The 23,958-nt window shown below is 33.4% G+C and overlaps 1 protein-coding gene across 6 annotated transcripts in view; it reads left to right on the top strand.

Moving 5' to 3' along the window:
• The window catches only part of LOC123315487, a 48,284-nt gene that overhangs the window by 4,181 nt on the left and 20,145 nt on the right, over positions 1-23,958 (top strand). For 4 of the 6 annotated variants that reach the window (XM_044901191.1, XM_044901194.1, XM_044901193.1 and 1 more), the window contains exons 2-6: positions 6,154-6,372; positions 12,659-12,802; positions 15,786-15,947; positions 17,405-17,593; positions 23,232-23,255. In XM_044901191.1, coding sequence (XP_044757126.1) covers positions 6,219-6,372; positions 12,659-12,802; positions 15,786-15,947; positions 17,405-17,593; positions 23,232-23,255 — 673 coding nt within the window. In that variant the 5' untranslated portion in view covers positions 6,154-6,218. The remainder of the gene's footprint in view (positions 1-6,153; positions 6,373-12,658; positions 12,803-15,785; positions 15,948-17,404; positions 17,594-23,231; positions 23,256-23,958) is intronic. The other 2 variants (XM_044901192.1, XM_044901196.1) reach the window with 1 other exon arrangement.

The raw sequence follows: 23,958 nt of genomic DNA, 5'->3' as shown, positions 1-23,958 counted from the left end.
TAAGCCGAAAAATATTATATTTCAACAAAGATAGATGCTGAAATTCAGGAGATAATGAGAAAAATCCTATTTGAGAACAGATCAGTATTTTATTGAAGGAATTGAAAAATTGGTGCTTTTTTATTTGTGTAACTACACGAATGAATACAAATAATGTTTTATTACATCATTTTTAAGTCTAACTACACCCAGCAATATGAATTCGTAGGCAATCTTCATTCTGTAATGAAAATTATGTGAGCTGGGGTATGCTGATGTGAAATTTGAATTCAGAAATAGAGTTACCTGCCGAGTTAATTCGCTGCGTGTCAGGCAATTCGATTCATTTCAACTTCCGCAACAAAATAGCTTTCGTGCTTGCAGGATTGTTAGCAATTGGATGACATTCATATACCGATGAGCTATTTATTCATGAAATACACTGTTTTTAGTTAATCAGGCAAACTCTTAATTTTTCATCCTTCAATATTGTATATATCATGCTTGCTTCATCATTTTAAAAACATGCGAATTATTAAGATTTAAAAAACACGGCTTGAAAGATAGGTACAAATTGAAATTGTAACATTTACAATCCTTCTCTTATGAATTTTTGTAATTGCACAAAGTTCGAAAAATTTAATTTATTCACACTTATGATTGAATATGAAACGTGAAACTATTCGTGAAAAAAAATCATTTAGATAGTCGTCAACTCTAATAAGCACATTCAGTAATGAAATCAGAACACTGAAATGCAATGATAAAGGATAAAAATAAAAATGGGAATGAATCAATTCCTTATATTTGAATTCAGTCAGTGTCATTTCAAGTTTGCTCGTACACATTTCATTTGCCGTATTATTGGATAAAGCCTTCCGCATCTAGCACCATTATTCTGTAATATATTGCAACAGTTGATTATTCTGTTCATCAACTGCTCTCTGGACTAGATGTCTTCAGCATAATTTTCCCCATAAGAAATACCTAATACATTGGGTTAAGATCTGGAGATCGAGAAGGCCACGAAACGGGCACTCTACCTATTTATCTATTTGCCTAAGTATTGCCAAGGTAATTCCTCAATTCCAAGCCAAGATGAGGTCCGGCTCCATCATGTTGAAAATATATTTCTTTTTTATTTATGAATTGTATCATGCCATGTGAAATATTTCGTCCTTTATTGTTGTTTCACTATATAGTTATAGTGAGAAGGGGTTACAGTTCACTGCGACCTTAAGGTCTATTGTGCCCCCTTGTTTCACTATTAAATAACTTCATATAATAGCTTATTATTATCATCTTCTACACTGAAGTGTAGACAACAAGACTCTTAAGTTTAATTCAGATTCAAAGAGACATCTCAGTCATGTTTATGTGAATTAATTTCGAAAATACAGATAATATACAGGGTGAATCTTTGACTCGTACAAATCTTTTAACATTAGATTCTTGAGGCCAAAAGAAACACTTATTTTCTATACCATTTTTTGCGATTTGGCTCTGATAAAAAGATATATTCTTTTTCAGTTTTCATAATGAGCTGTGCCACACCCTTGGAAAATCAAAATTACCTTCAGAATAACTAGCTAAACCTGTGACACTACACATCTGTGGATCTTTTAAATAGATCAAAGTACCCAATTTTTCGATTTTCACAGATATTTTTAATTTTTGAACTACTCGAAAACGACGTATTATACGAGAAAATATGAGGAATACTTTTATTTTGCAAAACTTCCAAATATTCATTAGATAGCGTTCAACTTAGTTTCCAGAGTTGGGTTTTTTGAATTTATGGCACGTAATGATAATAATGAGAAAACTGGAAGACGTGAGTGATATCTTGTTTTCGAAAAAGATTCATTAAATAAATTAAAAACCATGTTCCGAAATTCATTTCATTCTATAGAACCGTTTGTGAGATTGAACTAAAAATCACATTTTATTATGGTAATTCAACATCCTGTATCTTTTGAACAGAGCCGATTCGAAAGAATGGTAGATGAAAAAATTGTTTTTTTGACCACATGAATCTACTATTATTTATATATTTGTACGAGTGAAAGACTAACCCAAAAAGACCCAATGAGTTCTTTTTCGAATTCGAAATCACAAAATTTCGATTTAAATCATACGAAAAAACCCAATTCCATAATTCGTCGAGTTTCGGACCCTCAGACTTGTGAATCAGATAGTTCCGAATGCGATATGGTTACCTCTGTGTTCTATTGCATAATACCAGATACCAGAAGAATTCAGTTGGAATATTGCCAGAAATGTGAAATAATTGTGCTTGAAAATTCCTCACCGGGGCCGTAAAGCTTCCATGGAATCTATTTAAAGCAGTTGCGAAGGTAACTGCGTGTAATTTGTGGAATAAATTCGCACCCTGACTCCAAGGGAGGGATCCATATTGATTAAGTAGTAGCAGACTGATAACCCTCATTATACAAACGGTTTTGTTGCATGCAAGAAACCCTGAAAACCAAGAATTGGTTGGGTGCCAACCTTGTGCTGTAATAGTCGAATAAAAATTTCTTCAAAATAACTTGATCAACTTGTAAATGCCTCAGGAATGTTGGCATAACAGAATGATCAAAATGTGCTGAATCTTCGAAAAAGTTGATGAACGAATTGAATCCTACAGAACATATTTGGAATAAAATTTAGTTGAAAGAAAATCAGTGATGAGGAGACAAGTATTTTCAATTTTTTAATCACAGACGTCAAACTATTCATGAACACCCTGCCCTCTATGAATTTTGTCAATGGAATAATTTTATTCTTAATAGTGCCATCGATGATATGAAGAATATCCGCTGTGTGTATATCTCGTCAATTTCAATAATGCTGAAATATATTGGGAAGGGTAGAGGAGTTTTCAATCCATATTTATGAAACATAAAATCCGCGCTATGCGGGAGATATGGGTGTATGATGAATCCGTTGAAAGCGGCCCATCGTATAGAGTCCATTAATAATTTGAGGGCACGCGCTGTACCGTATGAATTCCATACCTATTCATGAATAATTCGTGGCGAGATATAATTTCAGGACTTCGGGAAAATCATTCATTTGAATTTTCTTTCACAAAATTTCCCCAATGGTTATTGAACCGGCCATTTGTATGGCACAAAATTTATTTATACATGGATATTTTCTCTCAGTGAGTCAGTGGGAGATTAAGGAAATGTTTATTTTTCATCTTAAATAATCCGCCCTATAGATTTTCGACATAGCAGCAAATCATCAAAGAGGCTGCGGACTCTGCTAATTCAAAATCATGTTTTTGAATGTGTACAATGACAACAACAAAACTTGTTTTATTCTTCATCAAAACCAAATATATACAGGGTCTTTCACGAGGAACCTCACCCATATTTATACGGGAAACTACTGAATGTATTTTCATGAAATTCAGCACTTATAAGTATTTCACGATGCTGATGAAATCTAAAATATTTTCAAGGCATGAGCACCTCCGGTTTTTCCGGAAATGACGTCAACTTCCGTTTTTCAAATTAGAACACCATTTTTTTATTGCAGAAATAGATTCCTTAGAAAATTTTAAGTTATTTTGATGTAACATTTTTCAGTTTTGGTTGGAAAATTCTCTCTGAGCAGGAAAATTAGATTAGTTGAAATAAAGAGGTTTCCGATACAAATTCGAATAAAAATTCGCCATCTATTTAGGAACAACCTGTAATTTTTTTCTCTTGCATATAAGGGTAGTAAAATCTAAAACATGGTTGAAGTAACAGTTCCTGAAAATTTCATCTTTTTGGCGTGAAGGGAAAAGAAATAGCTGAAAATTCAAGACGAAAAACAGTTTTTTGTGAATAACTCAGAAAATATCCACTCTAGGGCAAGGGTGTGATGCATACACTCACATTATTTTTTAACGTAGATTCAATATCTGCCATAAAAAAATGGGGTTCTAATTTGAAAAAATTGATTTTTCACGATTTTGTCATCCCTAACTTTGAAAGCGATTTTTTCACCCCCTGTATCATGAATCGCGATTTCGAATCTTAAAGTGAATACATCAATCTTACATCTTGAAAAATCCCAAAAATGAAAATTTTCCATCCAAAAACCTCGAAGTTATTCTTGTTTCAGCGGAGCTCTATTTTCGATTTTTTTTTCGAATTTTCCCGCTCAGAGAGAATTTTCCAACCAAAACTGAAAAATGTTACATCAAAATAACTTGCAATTTTCTAAGGAATCTATTTCTGCAATAAAAAAATGGTGTTCTAATTTGAAAAACGGAAGTTGACGTCATTTCCGGAAAAACCGGAGGTGCTCATGCCTTGAAAATATTTTAGATTTCATCAGCATCGTGAAATACTTATAAGTGCTGAATTTCATGAAAATACGTTCAGTAGTTTCCCGCATAAATATGGGTGAGGTTCCTCGTGAAAGACCCTGTATTGAATTGATTGAATTTATAGCAAATATAGAGAGTTCAAATTAAATAGACTATGGAATTTCGATAGGTAACATTTTGTATTCGAAATACCAGAGACTCTCTATGCGAAATACTAACACGAAACGTCAACTGTCAAAAACACATGGCTAACTTGACAAAAAAGTCCTTCGAATGATTATTATTATTATCACTCCAGTACTCGCGCGTCCGATAGATACATAAGCAATACGTGGAGCCTGGGGTATTGTAGTACCCCGCGCGAGTACTGGAGTGTTAAGAAAATTTTATTCATTTTTATTGCTCCAATTTATATTTATATTCTAGATTACTCAACAAAATTCAACAATCGAGTTTGTTTGACGAAAAAATATATATTTATTTGAAAAAACAAGCAACTGTATCGACCAAATTTTCATGTTGATGAAATTGGGTGTAGGACATTCAACCGAAACTATTTCAAATTTCATGAGACATTATTTATCATATTTAATTTTTCATCATCACAGATGTTCCACTAGTCCAGATGAGGTAATTTGGAAGTTCTTGTTGAAATTCAATTCATTTTCAATACATAATTCCCAGAGAACAGCTAGAGTGGAGTATTTTTCAAGTCCCGCTTGTTGAAATCCAAATATCAAATTGCTCGGATTTACCGGAAAGAGGGTCATATATCTTCATCAAATCTCAACATCGGCCAACATTGCCCGAATAGGAGAAAGTTATAAATCAATATCCCTCGAATGTGACACACCCGATATTATTTTTGGGGTTGAATGGATTCGCTCGTTCAATGAACGTTTTATTATTGACCGTTTCCAAAAAACTCATTCAGGGAATCAACCCTTGACTGACAGATACTTATCGATTTGTTTCAGATACTGGAAAATGAAAAAAAAGAAGTTACATCTCAATGTTGGAAAATATAAAACCGTTTTCGAGAAACAAATCTGCCGTTAGCAGATGAGGGTTACATTCATTTTTATAGTTACATTACATTTTTCGTCATTTCTTCATTAAATGGAAATAAAATTCACAGCAAAACACGAATAAATTTTTCACAGTGTAGAGTCTACACTATAGTGAAACCCCCATCAAAATAGGACTTTTGGTTCCGGAGTTATGTGAAAACGAACATACAAACATACAAACGAAAACACATGTGGACATTCACATTGATAATATTAGTAAGGATAAGAGGATATATTTTTCTTTAAACTTATATTTTTCTTCAAACTGAATGAAAATTTATTATTTGCTATGCATGCGTAGCTTTATATATCCATTGTTCAGTCGTGAATGTTAGGTTGCCTAACTCGAGTTCAACGCGTTATTTGTCCCGATTGCTGGCGACGCCCTGCGGGCAGAAAACAAATTCTTCGACTGTCATTCGCAGAAAACAATAGTAATCCTCTGATATATCCTCGCAGTTATCGCACCATCGATCACATTCATAACAAGAAAAAATATACTGACTTCATATCAAGTAAGAGACGGTATAGGAAATGTGGATATGAATTATGTGATCTGCTATAATGTGATGTAGAAGTACAATTCAAAAAACATTATGACGATCAATTATTTTAAACAACAAACATTTATTTTATATTTTTACTTCACAACATACAACAAACACCTGCAAAAAACCTCATTTACTGCGAGATGAATGCATATTTTTTGTGTCCTCATGCATGAAAACCTGGAATTAGCCTAATTTCTCATTTCTTCGTTTTCCTTCATTCCAGGGAAGTGTAACGACCATGTTAGCTAAAAGTGGGAATACTTTAGAGAAGTATTACAGCAATTGGAGATGAGATTTTCCGTCTTGAGTTTAATGCTGCTCTCGTATTTCCCCCTAACGATACCCGGTCAACTATTACAGCCGCCTCGCAATTTTTTTCCAGATGAGGACGAAGATGAACCTACAGAAATTGATCAAGAAAATGAGGAAACTAATAGTACAGGTGAGTCCCACTATGACTAAAACTACAGTTCATATTAGCGTTAATTGGGTATTACCATTGAGTAATTTTAAGTTTAAGTTTAATACTCAATGGTATTACTCAGGATATGTAATTTTAAGATATTTTTTGTTCAGCTCCCTAAGTTTCAGATATATGTACAGGGTGGACAAAATTGGTGATACCTGAACTACAAATTTTTATCCCAACGAGATAGAGAAAAATGAATGTACCATTCATGTCGTCTTTTTTCGAGAAACTAATAATGCCATCAACTGCATTCCTCTATCTTCTTTTGTTTTTGAGTTATAGGCACAAATTCAAATTTGGGCTATTTCAACTTTGGTCATTATCTCCTTTTCTGTTTGTGCTAGGATGTTGAAACGAGGACACAATACAGACACTTTTTGATAGCATAATCTAGTGGCGTACTATGATTTTTTTCTACAGGTCTATTTGTTGAGCTATAATATAAAGTTGTGTTTTTTCTTATGAAAACAGTAGTTCAAAATGATTTATAAAGAATCGCCATTTTTTTACCGTTTCAGAAATATATTATACATCACCCTCAGTCTTTCTAAGTCATTTTAAACTACTGTTTTCATAAGAAAAAATACATCTTTATGTTATAGCTCAGCAAATATACCTGTTGGAAACAATTATAGTACGCCACTGGATTGCTATCAAAAAGTTTCTGTGTAATGTTTTATTTTTTTCATTTCAACATCCTAGCTTAAACAGAAACGGAGATAATGACCAAAGTTGAAATTTTAATTTTGACCTATAACTCGAAAACAAACGAAGATAGAGTAATGCAGTTGATGGCATTATTAGTTTCTCGAAAAAAGACGACCGTAATGTGCCATGCATTTTGCTCTATCTCGTTGGGTTGAAAAAGTTGTAATTCAGGTATCACCAATTTTGCCCAGCCTGTACATGGTGATCATCATAATGAAGCTTAAGCTTAAGAAGCTCAAGAGACAATCACAGGCATAAAGCATCTTGAGTTGAAACATAGACATATAGACATGGACTGTGCCTTCCCTTTCTATCTGTGCATGAAATACAGTCAAAAAAATTGACAGAGAGAAACTGAACATCGGACATGCAGTTGTCTTTTTCTAGAATTTTGATTGGTCCACACTCACCTCTATATGAACACAAAAGAGACAGGTAAATGCCCGACGATCATTTCTCTCTTTCTATAAAAAAGCCAATTTCATGCTGATATTGCTCAGTCCATGTCTCTATGTCTATGAATTGAAAGGGGTTGGGCATATGTGTGGAATGAAATTATTATTTCTCCAACCGAAAACTCGAAATGAAAGCGTTGAAACCTGTCAATCGATTTTTGATAACCATTTTCTAGAAATAAAATTGAGTATTTTTCTTAAACCTTTTTGCCGCAACCCCTTCTCACTTCCGTTTTTGGAAAACGGAAACATGTACCTCGTATGGGCTCGCTGAAAAACTCACGGAAAATAGAATCCAACTATATTTTTATTTTAATTTTGGGAATATCAACAAAAACACAAAGTGTCTTGAAAAAATATAAAATGAGATATATGATATTATTCTGCGGAAATTTTCAAAAAATATTCCAGTTCAAACAAAGGTTCGACATTAAACCAAAAAAGTTGTCCCAAAAAATGTGAAAAATTTTCATTTCAAAAGAAATAACATTAGGTATGTCATAGGTGTGAAAAAGTTCGATGAAAAAAACAGTTTCTCCTACGGCTACAATACAGAACTCTTTTTCAAGTGCCTAGGCGAACCAAATACTTCATAGCTTGGTATAAAAGGGTTATATTTCACTGCGATCTATTTTGCCACCAAATATGGCTCAAGTGGTGCTGCGCCGCTACGGTCGGCCCTATACAGAGTGAGTCTTTGGCTCAAACGAATATTTTACAAATAGATTCTTGAGGTCAGAAAAAACACTTTTTCCTCATACCTTTTTTCCGATTCGGAGCTGATAAAAATATATAGCCATTTTAGGTTTTCATAATGAGCTGTGCCACCCCTGGAAGAACAAAATTACCTTCAAACTAACTAGCTAAATCTATGACACTACACATCTGTGGATCTTTTAAACAGAGTGTATTCAGCTAAAGTACCCAATTTTTCAAATTTCACAAATACTTTTTAATTTTTGAACATCAAATTACTCGAAAACGGCGCATTATACGAGAAAATATGAGGAATTCTTTTATTTTACAAAACGTTCAAATATTCATTAGATAGCGTCCAAATTAGTTTCAAGAGTTGGGTTCTTCGAATTGTTGGTATTTTTATGGTACGTATTGGCCATAATGAGAAAACTGGAAGAAGTGGATGATATCTTGTGTTCGGAAAAGATTCATCAAATATATGAAAAAGAAAAACTATATTCCGAAATTCAATTAATTCGATAAAGCCGTTTGTGAGAACTGAAAATACTATTTTTTTATTGTTTCTCGACAGCATGTATCTGTTAAACCGAGTCGATTCGGAAAAAATGTTTCTTTTGACCTCAAGAATCTACTGCTAAAATATTCGTACGGGTCAAAGACTCACCCTGTATAGAGGTAGTATTCCCGAACAGTACTGCCAGTGTTCCCAGAAACAAATATTACTTCATTGTTCGGTCTTTCCGTTTCTGTTGTTAGCCGAATGTGGCCAGTAACACAATCAATCGGAACTCGGCTTTTAAAGGAAATACTGCTTCCATCGGGTGATGACGTACATTGTTTCGGACGTATTCATCCCCTTCAGAGCACTACAACTATTCTCTCGATAATTAGAGCGTCAAAAGTGCTCTAGAAGTGATATTCCCTGCTGATTGTCGTTTGGTTATTTACGACACATTAAGCCCCTGCTATTTCAAGACAATGATAGTTGATCGGTCTTCTGATCACCATAGAAACATGGGGCAAAACGGTAAAACACCCACTAAAAGGATTTCGAATCGGCTGAGGTACATTAAATGGGGACAGAATGTAGTTCATACTTCAAGAATCTAGATAGCTTGCGTTTCAAACTATATTGACGATCTGGCGGAATGTGATGGATAACAATCAAACTATCCTGGAAAATCACCTTCTGGTTACATTCACTTAATTATATTGATCCCTCCATAACTAAATACCCAAATAGGTATCAGCTTGGCACGAAACTTCCCTGGAGCTATTTTCCTTGAAATGCATGTCAAACAGAGCATGTATAAATGATTCGAAACGGTACCAATATGAACATTTATAATGCACCAATCTGACTGATTCAATGTCAGGTTGTGATTGGTCACGAATTGTCAACTTGATATTCCCAAACTCTTTGTATGTCGACCATAATATTCTGTTCCATGGGATTATTCCCATGAAAGAATTAATATCCAAAACAATCAATTTGTGTATATGAGTAGCGAATTATTTATCGTCCGCTGAATTCTATGAGCTAATTTTAATTATTGTATTATTCAACTCATGTAGAATTATAGGCAGATTAAGCTGCTGTCGTGTTTCAATAGATGAAATATGGGGCTGATGTGACAAATTCAATTTTGGTTTATTTTTTTCAGTATTAAACTCATGGAATTGAACTAAAATTTAGATAACTCCCTATAAAGACATCACAATTCGAGTTATATGTGTATATAAAAGGAAAATGGAATAGACCACTATCAAATGTTTCGATGAACACGTCGCATGCATAGATGGATAACTTGTTTGCGATCTTTCAGCATCGGTAGTTTGCGGTTCAGATGGTCGATGAGCCGTATAAGCGAACTAATTGATTCTATAGAACCAATTCCAATACCAGCAAATGTCAAGTTTGGAGCTAAATTAGCCGCAATGATGATGAACATTTGATTGAGTACAAGTCGAGTAGAGATATGCCGTTGAAATATAAACCACGATCTGTACATTACAATTAAACTAGTGGATCACCAAATCTGCTTTTAATCAGAATCCACACTAGTTGAGTTTGTATCCCCAACTTTGCAGTGAACAATGTTGTTGAATAGTTACTTCGACATTCGATAATTGGAAAATAGACGCTTTATGGAATATTTATTTGTTTCATCAAACGGTACAAGCCATTTAACAATTTTAAAATTTTATCATACAAGGAAATAATCAAATGTACACAAAAACAATTTCATGAAAAACTAGATACAATTTCTGATAATCGAAGAACAATGAAATAACACTGAAGCATTAAATTATGCTGAATGTGGAAAATGATCCTTCAAATCAAATATAGACAGAATAGTGGAATATGAAGGATAATATGGGTTATTTTATAAAGTGAGCCAACGAAAACTTTCATTGCTTTATGATAGAATGTGAGAATGCACGCAGCCTCAACTAAATATTGTAGGGGAAACAAATTTCTTTTATTTCATCCCTGAAACTTGGACCCTCTATTACAACCCTTTGATTTTGACTCAATTTCTGTACTTTACAACTAGGAACTAATTTTTTCCGAACGTGTTAGATTTTCTGCTCATTATCTTTCTTGAATTATTCCAATTATACAAGGTGATTCATTGGTAAATGAGCGGAAGCTAAGGGTAGATGGGGGACACTGAGATGAGTCAGAATAACCTATACTTAAAGGGTCTCTTCTTCTTTGTAAGCAAGATACAGCGTGTTTTATTGATTTTGTCCATTTCTTCAATAACACATAACTTTCGAACTGCCCTATATCTTGATGATATTTGCGGTAAGTTTATTCTCTGCAACAACTAGTTCATACTAACAAATGTTTTATTTGTAACTGAGTGAACACTGCCTCTGGAGCTTTGTCCTGTTTGTGTTTCAGTGGAAATAAATAAATAAAACAAAATAAAAATATCCCAACTTTTTTATGAGGTAAAGTACTAGGCAAAAGTGATAAATAGGATTCAACTCGAAATAAACACTCTGAAAGGGGGAAAAACTAAAGGAAACAAGGTGCTTCTCATACTTCGGCATGCTATTTAAATACTCAGTTGATCTAGTCAAATCTGAAAATTCAGAGAACACAGTAACCAAGATTTCAAAAAAATTAAATTTCATTTGGTATTCATCAATCTTACCAGATTAATGTTATTTTTTGGGTCAACAACTTGAAACACTAGAAAAGCAGAGGTATCTTAATTATAAAGAGACGTAGACAAATATAGGTTATTCTGACATACCTCAGTGTCCCCAACTACCCTTAGCTTCCCTTTTTCATTTAAAAGTGGTTCAACAAAAAAGCCTACTGGAGGAAAACAGGCGACAGTGTTCCAGAAAAAATATCAACCTGTAGATGTGCTACAGAAATTGGCATGTCACATGGTGTGAACTATCAATTAATCAATTATAATATTAATGTCAAATTTTAGTTTAATATCTTGTGAAGTGTAGATACTTTGAGGGGAAGTAATACCTCAAGAATCTCCATTCAAAAACGGCATTTATGTACTAGTTCTTAATTTACTCTTTCAATTTTGTACGTAAAGCCCTGATCTTTTTTTAAATTGAAGTTAAAGGACTTCTTGATGTCACCCCTTCTCTTTTTTTTCCAATTTAGTTGTTTTTTTATGAGATAAAAAAACTTGAACTTAAGTGTCAATAAAACTTGTTTTCACAATCATTTTTCGACGGTTTTTCGACATACTGTTTGTATAAATTTAAGATATTACCAGTGTCCTGTAATTGGGCCTAGAGCCTGTTTGGACAATAAAGTATTTGGATTTGAATATTTCGATAAAAATAACGACGGGTCATCCCGTCGTTATCTGCGATTCAATTCTTTATATATTGCAAAGATTTTAATAGCGATATACATATGCCAAAATTACGCAGAAATTCAGGAATAACTGAAAATTGTTCAATATTCCTAATATTACCTCTCACGTGGTGATTTTGACTTTTCAACTGACTCAGTACGTAATTCAGGCTATTACTCAAAGATGTGACACATTTTCGTATTTGGGGTAGCATCCGTAAAGCAGTTGCTATCGACTTGATCCCGAATCGTATGTACTACTTCCCCTTAGGAGAAAAAATGTTGACTTTAACGCCCTGTATCTCGAAAAAGAAACGTTCTCAGTCCTATGTTTATGTGACTTTTTTTCATAAAATTACTCAAGGAAACTTCTCTTTTCGTTTGTACCTCCAATTTATGAACAGCCCTGTATATTACTTTTCTAACAAGGTTACCTCTCGAACTCGAATTTCTTCGATGCTATCTATATAATTGGGTCATTACATGAGAGAATTCGCACATTCTTAGAATGTCACAGGGAGCACCATTCTCATAGAATTCTTTTTTGTTCCAGAAAAAGGAATGTACGTGGGAGCGCCTTGCGAATTCACGTGCAACGCCAAATTGCACCACGTGTTCTGCAACCCAGTCAGCGGGGAATGTGAATGCGAAAAAAAATATCCAGTCAAGCTCAATCCCTTCACCGGCTGCAGCAAACGTGAGTACAGAGTAATTAAAAATGTAAAAATACGACGGAAAACGGGGGTTGAAAAAGCTATTTCAGGAGAGATGAGTGCCGCCATTTAATCAACAATATACAGACGGCGTTTTCTCAATAGATTCAGCTTATATTCAGGATATTTAGTATGCGGGGTGACAGGGTGTTACCTTGTGTAAATTAGAACATAACAAAAATGGTAAATAATGCACAATTAGGTAGTCTTTTCAACTAAGTACTCCTTCTCTAAACTATTTTAGGAATATTACCCTCCAAAAGGTTAAGTAGGTACTTTCTTTTTTTCTATAAACGTTGAGTATTATGACAGGGTGAGTCGACAGTGCTTAAACGGCCAATAACTCTTAGAAATTTTGGGCTAGGTGAATGTTTCAAACTTTGGCAGTATCTACTCTTCTTAGCACATAAGCTAAAATTGACTTCATGGTCATCCTGCCTTTTCAAATGTTAATACGCAATTTCTTCATATCAATCATTTTCAATGAATGATTTGGTTTTCAGGAATTTGTACACTTTTCGTTTTGAATTTCTTTATTATATCTCCAACGTTTCGAACCTGGTTTAGTCCTTTCTCAAGGCTTATAATTTGCTAAAATTCAACGAAGATCTTGTTTTTCCTCATATTAAACCTTTTTGCTCCTAAGATTCTTCAAATTAACTGTTCTTTCTCGTTTACTTCAACCATGCTGTATAACGGCATCGATCATAATTCGTCTCTGTACCTTTTTGATTTAAGCAATTGTTTCCGACAATTTCATGATTTTAACTAGAGATCATATTCTGAAAACCGTTCGAGATAAATAGATGGTCAGAATAGTAAAAATAAAACGATCATTGTACATACTCGAGCGTATCAGATTGACATATACCTAATATTTAGTTAATTACATGTTGAAAAGTATACATTCCCTAAATCTGACAATTTTAGCGTGACTAAAATGTGTGGGAGGGTGTCTAACTTGGGAAAAAACTGTGGCTTTTTTCTTATTTTGAAGCTAATGATTCAGCAAAAACGAAAAAAAAATACTCTGACAGTGTCCGCAAGCCGAAACAATAAGAAATTGGCCATAAAGATTCACAAAAATAAGTTGTATAGAATTTTATTATCTACAACTTTCATAATGAATACAGAAACGATTAAAGGTATAGGAAGGAATAATTAAAAAAAATGCATTTTTATCATCTCCAAACTGTCTGATTAAAAAAAACCCCCTGAGTGTCAGATTAATGGGCCAACATGTCTTCAACACCGGGTTTAACCAAGTAACGTTTTTTTTTGCATTGTCAAAGGACCGCTCTGACCTTGCGTCACGTCCGAATTGTCAGTCTCTTGAAAAGTATGACCTTAAAAAAATGTCAATAACTCCATCATTATCCTAGTCAAGAATTTCTAACAGTTATCGACTGATTGAGCACTGTTGACTCATCCAGTATATGATGGTTTCTACATCCAAATATAAACTCGTCGTGAAATGCTATGAAAGACAATAAGATCGCAAAAATGTAATTCAAAATCGACTCATGGGTTGAATTATAAAATTTCAAACAAATAAGACAAAAATTAAGATCTCGATTCATTCTCGATTTTCTTATTTCGTATTACTTATAGATGTATTCAACCTTTAAGTATTCAACCCAATACTCAAGGATTCAACATTCGACTTAGTTTTGGCTGGCATTACTGCCATCAACTGAAATTGTTTCTTTCGCGTTTCTAATTGTCTCCCTGTCGTTTTACCGCAACTGAATTTTAGAACAGAGGTATAAAATTTTAAAATTTTCATCGATTTAAAGGTTTTCATCGCAACAATTGATTGATTCTGTAAGTTTGTTTTTTGGAAATTTCAGGAATTGCATTCCTGACTAAAGGGATGATAAGGATTCTTATTTTCATTTCATTATTTCCTCTGACATTCCGTTTTACGTTCTTGAACAGATATCTGAGCATGTTAAATTTAAAACTTTCCAAATTTCAAACAAAAATTTTACATTAATTGTTTCCTCTACTTTCTTCCTATTTAGGGAAGAATGCTCAGAAAGACAATGTTCTGATTATGTTGGAGTACCATATTATGTAAATGGTCTTCCAATTGCTCGAATATAATGTGGCCGATCCTTTCAAAGCAATTCGATACTTCCGAAATTATAATTTCATGCCTGTTGAAAATTTATGAAGGTTGAAACTTGATATTATCAAGCATAATTCCATATAATCTAAGGTGGCTATGAGGGATATAATTAATGTCCCCATTATGAATACAAAGTATCATAGATATCACAGGTGGCGAAGCATAGCTGAACAACACACTCTGAATAATGAATATAAGGATTCTAAGGGAAGGAATCCTTTCCTCACAAATGATTAATGACTTTGGGTTTTAGAAAATGATAATACAGTAATGCGGATATTATTTAAAAAATGTTTGTGCATTGTGAGGAAATATTGAAAAAATAAATAATTTGAAGAAAAATTATATTAATCAATAATGTTATTTCAAGGTTCTCATTAATTTTAAATAGTTATATTATTATTGAACATATTCAGAAAATCATCTATTGATTTCATATCATTTTATATGACATCATAGAAAATAGTTCAGTGGATTCAAACCAAGTGACCTTGGTGGCCACCGAATATTATCCTTCCTTCCAATACTGATTTTCACCTTAAATAGTCGCATAAGTTGTACTAAATGGGATTGTTAGCAACTTAAAAATGATTTTATTATAGTCTTCTTCTTTCTCGAAAAATATATAAATATATGGATGAATATTATGCCAAAATAGTTGCAGATAGGTAAATTTTGTCCTTGAAATTACTAATTATAAAAAAGTTCCTCTTCGAGAACTGAATGAACTTCATTTTCATTCAGAATATAAACTCCAATGTAACTTTTGATCAAAATTTCCTCTCAGTATAAATCTCATATAATGGTATTATTTATATCCGTTTTTCATTTTCCAGCACGAGGACTGGGAGAAATCTGTTACTACAAGGAAGCATGCCGATTTTCAGACCAACACTCGTCGTGCATTCAAGTTCATCACAACGCGATCTGTCAGTGCGAAAAGGGCTACCACTCTGTGGCTCGGCAAAAGAATTCGAAAAGAATCTTCTGTGCTGAGGGTGAGTGAACGCTATTTTAACTCTGGAAGGCTGAATAATTGCAGCAATTAAAACAAAATTAAATCATTTGGATCGAACTTGATGACCGTCGTCATTGAATGAAAATGAATTGAAAATAATTATTTAAAAAAAATGCTTCAATGCATAACTACATTGCGCAAAAGAATTAACGCACATCATGGAAATCTCAAATTTATTCTACAACTGAAGGTGTTCTCAATGATAATTATTTTTATCAGAATTATGCATGCATATGTTATCCACTTTCAACGGTTTTCTTCAATACCTGAGAGGATATGATTTACGGCCTCGTGTCGTGGCAAGAGGCCCAGCTCTTACCCCAGCCCATCGAAGGCGCTTTTGGATTTTGCGAGAGAGCATATCCATTGGGAAGAGGCCGCTTGGGAAAAAGTTCTCTTCACAGATGAGTCTAGATTCTGCCTCTAACTTCGCGGTCGACGTTCCCTTGTATACAGACGTCCACATGAAAGATATGCTCTGTGCAATTTCCTGAATTCTACTGGTTTCGGGGGAGGATCGATTATGGTATGGGGTGGAATATCTTTGACTGCTCGCACAGACCTAGTGGTCGTTGATAATGGAGCTATGAATGCTGATAAGTATATAAGGAACATTCTTGAAGAGCATGTAGTGCCATTTTCCCCATACATTGGTGAAAATTTCATTTTTATGGACGATAATGCCAGACCCCAACGTGCGCGCATCGTTCAGGAGTACCTTGAAGAGGTTGAAGTCTCTCGAATGGAATAGCCAGCAAGAAGTCCAGATCTCAATCCGATTGAGCAGGTTTGAGACAAACTCAATAGAAGGCTAAGAAGTTCAGAAAATCATCCAGCTACTCTTAATGACTTAGAAATCCAACTCGGAGAAATCTGGGAAGGATTAGATCAGAACATTTTAAGATCACTCATTTTGTGTATGAACCGTCGTTGCCGAGCTGTAATTAACGCAAGGGGTGGAAATACCAAGTATTAAATCACTTATCAGCATTTCAGTATTTTGAAAATTGTTCATTTCTCTTCTTTCACATAAGATTCGGTGAAATCCTGAATTTTTCTTCCATTTAATGTGTCTTGTTTCGTTAAAACCTTCCCGAGAGAACATAAAAAATAAGTTATAAAGTCAATGTGGAGTTAACTTTCATTAAAATTGAGATTTTCAGAATGTGCGTTAATTTTTTGCGCAGTGTACTTCAAGGGTTTCTTGTCACCAAGGGCACATGTTTAGTATAAAAATTGTTGGAATAAATTTATTAATGCAAAATTTCTATGTTACTCAATATATTTCAAATCAGTGACCAAGTTGATACAGACTCAGAAATCGAACTCTTTCAGTAAGGATAATAATTTCTACTAATTTCGAATCCCTTCTCACTCAATAATGATTCAATGCCAAATGAAGAGAAATCGCAGACTGAATGGTAACCATTTTTCCAGATTTGGCCGCGATGACAACGGATTTCACCACATTTGCTGGAGTCCTGTCCGGCATAGCTATTTTAACGGGTCTAATTTGTTTCGTTTTACACTTGTTCAATCAGAACCTATATGGAAGCAATCATCGACGAAGACATCGTTTCGGAAACGCCAATTTAGCACCTCCTATCCTATTTTCAAGTGATGCAGGTGAGTTTTCGAATTTTTCTTTCAAATATGAAGATACGAGAAAGTATCCAGGTCGAGCATTTCGAAACCATCATTCTTCACAGTTTATGGATTCATATCTCCAAAGGAAATGTTGCCCGATGAAGAAGAACTTCATGACAGTTTTAAGGGCATTCAATGATCTGTGGTGAACTCGGTTTCAACATTTGTTCGATGAAAGTAATCCTTTAACTTAAAAATTCTCTGAAAGTAATCTAGTTGGCCTGGTGCATTCGCCATTATGCAACTTTGTTTCGATTTTTTTTAATTGAAAGGCTGAGAATGAAGATTATTATTGGAATTAGCTTTATACCATAATGTCTTCCAGTAAAAATGACTTATCATTTTTTGTTTAAAGTCTAAAATTATCAGAGAAAGTCAGAGTGTATTATAATATTGAGAGGACTTTAAGAGCAAAAAACACCATATTTCTTCGATCGATAGGTATTGGCTTAGTTCTAAGAGAAACTTTATATGTACGTATGTGTCAAAAGTCTCTACCCTCGAACTACAATGTGTAAAAGTAGAGATTTTTCCAATTGTAACTTATATAGAGAGAATAGAAAGTTACACACAAAATTCTTCTTCGATATCACTATTTTGTGGAAGAATACTCAAAGAAGGACACGTAATAATTACGACGAAAATGGTCAAGTGAAAATCTAAATAGAGAAATTAACTGTCATCGCTATCAAAAGATGTTGATATTATGATGTTTTTGATTTAAATGTCCATTTCAGCATGTTATCTTTCTCGTGTTTCCTTTTCTCCCTTTATACTCTCATAAGATTCATTTTAACATCTACTATCTACATATATCTTCAACTTTCATCTACGTCTTCAATTTATTCAATGGGATTCTTCAGGAAATGAGGTCATTCGAATTGTCGGTGTCAAGCAATTGATGAAAGAGCCCTGAGTAGTGAATTATAATTGGAATCCTTAATTATTTCGTGGAGTTTGAAGGTTTCTGAAGTGGTAAAATCCTTCATTATTACTACCAACTTCGAAATTACTAAATTATTTCCAGGAGAATTTTCCTTCGATAACTTCGATGGAAATGATGAATCAATCGATGAAAGATTTATGTTCATCTAGATGATTATTACAATACTTGATAAAATATATTGATAGCTGCATGATTGCACTTTCAATCACAACGCAATATTCAAAAGGCACATGTTCTATCTTGGGTGTGGCATACCCAGGCACGTCTGATAGATAGAAGCACAGATTATTGAAATACTTTGTAATCTGTAGGAGACATATTAAGTATAACGTAATACATATACTAGTATTTGGCCCATCATGGATATAAGTTCCATTCTGTTGAAGAAGTCGATTTTGAAAAAAGAATCTCTATGACGAAAACTCTCCCTTATATGAATGCGATCCACAGATTCATTTTTCAAATGAGTCAATATACAGGGTCTATTTAAAGGTGAGGCTTTTTTTTAACAGAAGGTAGAACTGGTCAAAATGAAGCGTTTCAACAAAAATCACCTATACAAAACATTCAAAATGACAAAATCGAAAATTATTACTGAAATAGATCCTACTACGACCCTAGTCCGTTTGTTAGCTGAATTATCGCAAAGCAATGGAAAAAACTTATCGATTCGACCATGTCCATGTGGTTTCTTTTAGGATATTGGCTCGTTCGATATTTACATGGTAATGAAAATGGAAACTTAGGATTGCTGAATTGTTCTCATTATTTTTTTGTGATTTACACGATTTTATGAAATGGCTCATTATTCTCTCAAGTGACCTGATACCTTCAATCCGATGAACTTGGTACTGAATTATTCATTTATGTTTTGTTTCGTTTTTCCGAAGCCGGAGTCACCTTCCACAGTCCCGTACTTGATATTCAATGAAATTTTGTCGAATTTCTAAGGGTTGTATCTCGGCCATCTTGGATATTTTATATAGAAAAATTTTGGTGAAACGACTTATTTCGATGAGTTCTTCCATCTGTCAAAAAAAAACCTCACCTTTGAAAACACCCTGTATAGGGAGTTTACAAATATGAGTTCTTTCCTCGCAGAAGGTAGAATTAAACGAAATAAATTATGTCCCCATCAATCGTCTACATAAAATATTCAAGATGACGGAATTGTCATCCCTTCAAGTTCGTTTCCATGAAATTTTATGTACGGATCTGGAAGGCGGTTGTTAAACGTCAGCCGTATAGAAAGGGATGAATAAAGAAAACCCCATAGGTTGTACATATACTACCAAAGATAAAGATCTTTGGTACAACGTTTCAGTACATCATTGAGGGGTTAATACTGAGTACACTGAATCGAACAGGAAATACGACTTGCACGGGCGCTGTTTTTATTACTCTCCTGAAAAAATTGTTTGAAGATATCTGTAAAAATTCTGGACTTGAAACTGATTATACAATTTTCACAAAATGAGTTCTTAAACCACGACAAGCACGAGTTTACAATCACCCATCTGAAGATGCTATTGTGATAGGGAAACACGTGTCTTGGTTTAAAAACTGATTTTGTGAAAAAATTCTGGTTTCAGTCAAACAAACAAGAAGTACAAGATCCATAACAGGAGTAGTGGAAATAATACAGTACCTAAACAAGATTTAAAAGGGAGAATAATTCCAACGCTACGATTATAAAAGAAGCATTGCAATTGCAACATTATTCTCCCTGAAGAGATTTTTGTCTGTATCGCTGAATAATCTGACAACATAAATTATTCATTCACCGACTAAGCCACATACACAATTATTGGAGTATATGATTTACATATAATACTGGAGGAAAGGGAAGTCAAGAGAGCAAGAGAATAGAGGTTTGACATTTGAAGTGCTCGTGAAATTTTTCGTGATCGAAGTGATATTTTTGTCATTCTATTTATCCGGTGTGAATAATAGAATAATTTACACCAGTTTTATTCGTGAGTTATTGAGATAATTTTCAATTAACTTCATACTGATGATTACGGCAGTTATTCATCTGTCAGATGGTAAAAAGTATTGAAATTGCCTTGTAACATTACTTGTATCCTCTAACTTCACAGGATGTTGAGAAAAGATGAGTTTTCATCACCGAAGAAACCATATATGACTCAGTTATCTCATGATAAAAATAAATTCTTTCTCACAATTTCGCGTTTTTCTTGTTACTTCACGATAATACTCGTAAAGATCACATACGGTCTAGAGTAGCATTTGGAACTATTTTATAGATTTTTTCAATCTCGTTATCTTGAAAATATTTTTATGTGGAACGGTTCATTTTTACGAGTTCCACCTCACTTTTAGTAGCACCCTGCTCCTATAAACTGAACATTAGAAGAAGTTGAAAGTTTTAATACATTTTCTCAATTTGCAATAGGTATTAAGAATAAAAATTATAAATTTATATCAACCCCACTTGCAGACATGAGAGGAGAAGATATATACATATAAAATAATAAAGGAAATATCTAAGTAAAGTATGTAAATATAGGTACTAACAATGACCCCAGGTGCATAAAAAATTATCAATTTTGAGTTTAAAATATTTTCATCACAATAATTATATTGAAAGATATAAAAAACTATTTTTATTACAGTTGCTGCCACCCAAAAAGTTATCAATTTAAAATTTCGTGTTTCCAAATCTCTGAATTTGCCTGCAAATTACTTTCACTAACTCTTCGTAAATCATTTTTGACGTCTCTATCTCATCGCAAACTCGAAAATAAAAAGTCATCAATAAAATGGAAAAGAACTGTCAGTCGTTCAGCGAGAGACGAAGAATGATGGTTTTCGAAACTTCCCAATGAATGTTGACGTATGTGAGCTCTCGTGGTTCATGCAACAACAAACAAGCAATATTCTAGCAGATAAACAGAGTTCTCCACATCGTGATCGCTGCCATTTACCGAACCTTTTCCGATAACAGTTTTATTGTTGCGGCTTATCTGACCTATATCGGGGTGATTATGTACAGGAAGTGATAACCGAATGCCAAAAATGATTAATAATATCGATTCGAAATCGTATAGAGGACACACCAGTCTGTCATGTAGAAAACTTGCATCTGGGGAATACACCGAGGACAAAATTAAGCTTAAAGGGAACACTAATGTGCGTGTGGGTGAATGTATAGAAAAAATTATGGTCGTCCCATATTATTTTATACAGTGCAAGTTTCTAGCTTGTATTGAATTCCGTGACTCAAAGACAGTTTTCTTGCTGTAAATAATATTCTTTGTCGTTGAAAAAAATATTCAAACAGAGCGCATATTTACAACAAAAAAATGGTCTTTGATTTGCTGAATTTATTCCAAGAGACTCGCACATTGTAATTAAAGATAAAGAAATTTGGGACAATTGTTTAATTTTATTGAATAATAATTAGATAACAAATAATTCAAACAATAATTAAATTAGTATGATCTCAATATTTTATGTGAGATATTACGAGCTATTTTCATCATTATTCGGTTTAACGTTTCAGCAAGCATTGGCTAGCCGATTATCATAAATGATGATCATTCGAATTATGAATGAAAATATAATACGAAAAAGTGAAATAGGATAATAATTCAATTTTGATTCAAAAATCATTTCCAAATAATTCAGATTAATTAGTTTCGTCTTGTTGTATTCATCTTTACTCCCAGAAAAAATAATTACAAATCGGTAACTTGATAATAACGAATAATTGGGTTAATGAAACTTTTTACTTGTGCCCTATATTATTTATATTATTATCACCTTTAGGTGTAAGATTTAATGTAGGTACTTTCTTCGAGTTCAGTCTCAATTTAATCTCTTTCAGTATAATTTTCCCATTTTTTGTACTAAATTAAGAAATAATTAGTTTTTATTCATGACTCAACAGTTTCATATTCCATTTTTTCAATGTCCCTTAAATTTTGAAGATTCCTTTAGCTCTACTAAAAAAATTAACAAAAAGAAGCTATAAAGTTAAAATCCACAGAGAGTCATTAAATAGTGTCTCAAAAATAGAAAAAACTCAAGAAACTCAAATATGAAGTATCATGTAAATGTTCAATTGAAGTGGAGTTGAACCAAACATTATTTTATTTTATAGGATTTCAATGTATGACAAATTTTCACAACTCTCGGTTATGTGAGGCCAAGAAACCATATTACCTTTGATACCTTATATAAATTCTAATATCTATCTCTTCATTCATTAAAGTTTCTCTTTATTCATTGAATTATTTATTAAATATCTAAATAATATTTTAGAGGACGTAAGCTCTGTGTTCGCTAGAATATTGTGTTGCGTTGTTGATTAATTCAATGAGGAAGAAAACAATTTGCATAAAATTGACACCAGAATCGAGTTTTTCCTCCAATTCCCTGTATAAATAATTCCAACCAATGCAATTGTATTCTTTTTCATTAATCTCCGGAATGTCATCTTTTGAACATTTTGCATATTGTCCAACTAAATGTGCTATGATCGATGTCGTTTAATCTTATTTTCATACGAATACCTTCCATACCTAATATAAATTGGCAATGAATTTTTGTGCTTGAAATGAAATGCCCCGATATCATAAAAAGATTGGTAATTCATTTTAGTGTACACTTGATATAAATTCCTGACTAAACTAACTCACATTTCAGAAATGGGACTCCTTCTCGATTTCGGTAGGTAAAGTTATTGAAAATACGCTTTTCAATCTGATATTAAACTTGCAGTGCTTCCACTCTGCATATTCTAGGCTGAAATTTTTCTGCTCAACTTTATCGCATCTCTTTTTATGAATTGATGAAAATTACAGGGAATTATGCTACTTGTTCTTATGTCGTATAAAATAATTCCTGTGAGATATGATAAGTGTTTCAAAGTACACTTATTTTCAATAATCTCTTGTCATTTCTTCGCAGTTGTATCAACCTGTTTCAGAGCTGGGCAGTACTAGAATATATTTATTCATTATTGAAATAATAAACAGTAGGTATTCAGGAGTAAGCATTTCGTAAATAATAATTTCTTCGGAAGGAATTCTACAAGAATTGTAATTCATATTACAATTTCATATTTTTCTGATTTGCGTCCTTTTGAAAATACGCTCATCATCACACTTCGGGAGAATAATTTTTTGGAATGTTATAAAGGAATATTAGAAAAACTCCTCAGTTGTTCGAAAAAAGGCATGCAGTCCAGAGAAACATTGATATTGAAAGTATTAAGCGAATCGAAATTCTTACACCCAAATGATGACTGAATGATTTTCTCTATGATTAGGAATTAATCACTGCACTATCACAAAGGTCATGGGTGGTTCCAGTGGAGGGGGGACATAGAACCCCCTCCTTTGAGAAAGTGGGAGAAATATGACTTGAACAA

Source organism: Coccinella septempunctata, chromosome 6 (assembly GCF_907165205.1).
Source record: "Coccinella septempunctata chromosome 6, icCocSept1.1, whole genome shotgun sequence".
Lineage (NCBI taxonomy): Eukaryota > Metazoa > Arthropoda > Insecta > Coleoptera > Coccinellidae > Coccinella > Coccinella septempunctata.
The sequence above is the reverse complement of the archived record's forward strand: the minus strand, read 5'-3'. Positions and strand labels throughout refer to the sequence as shown.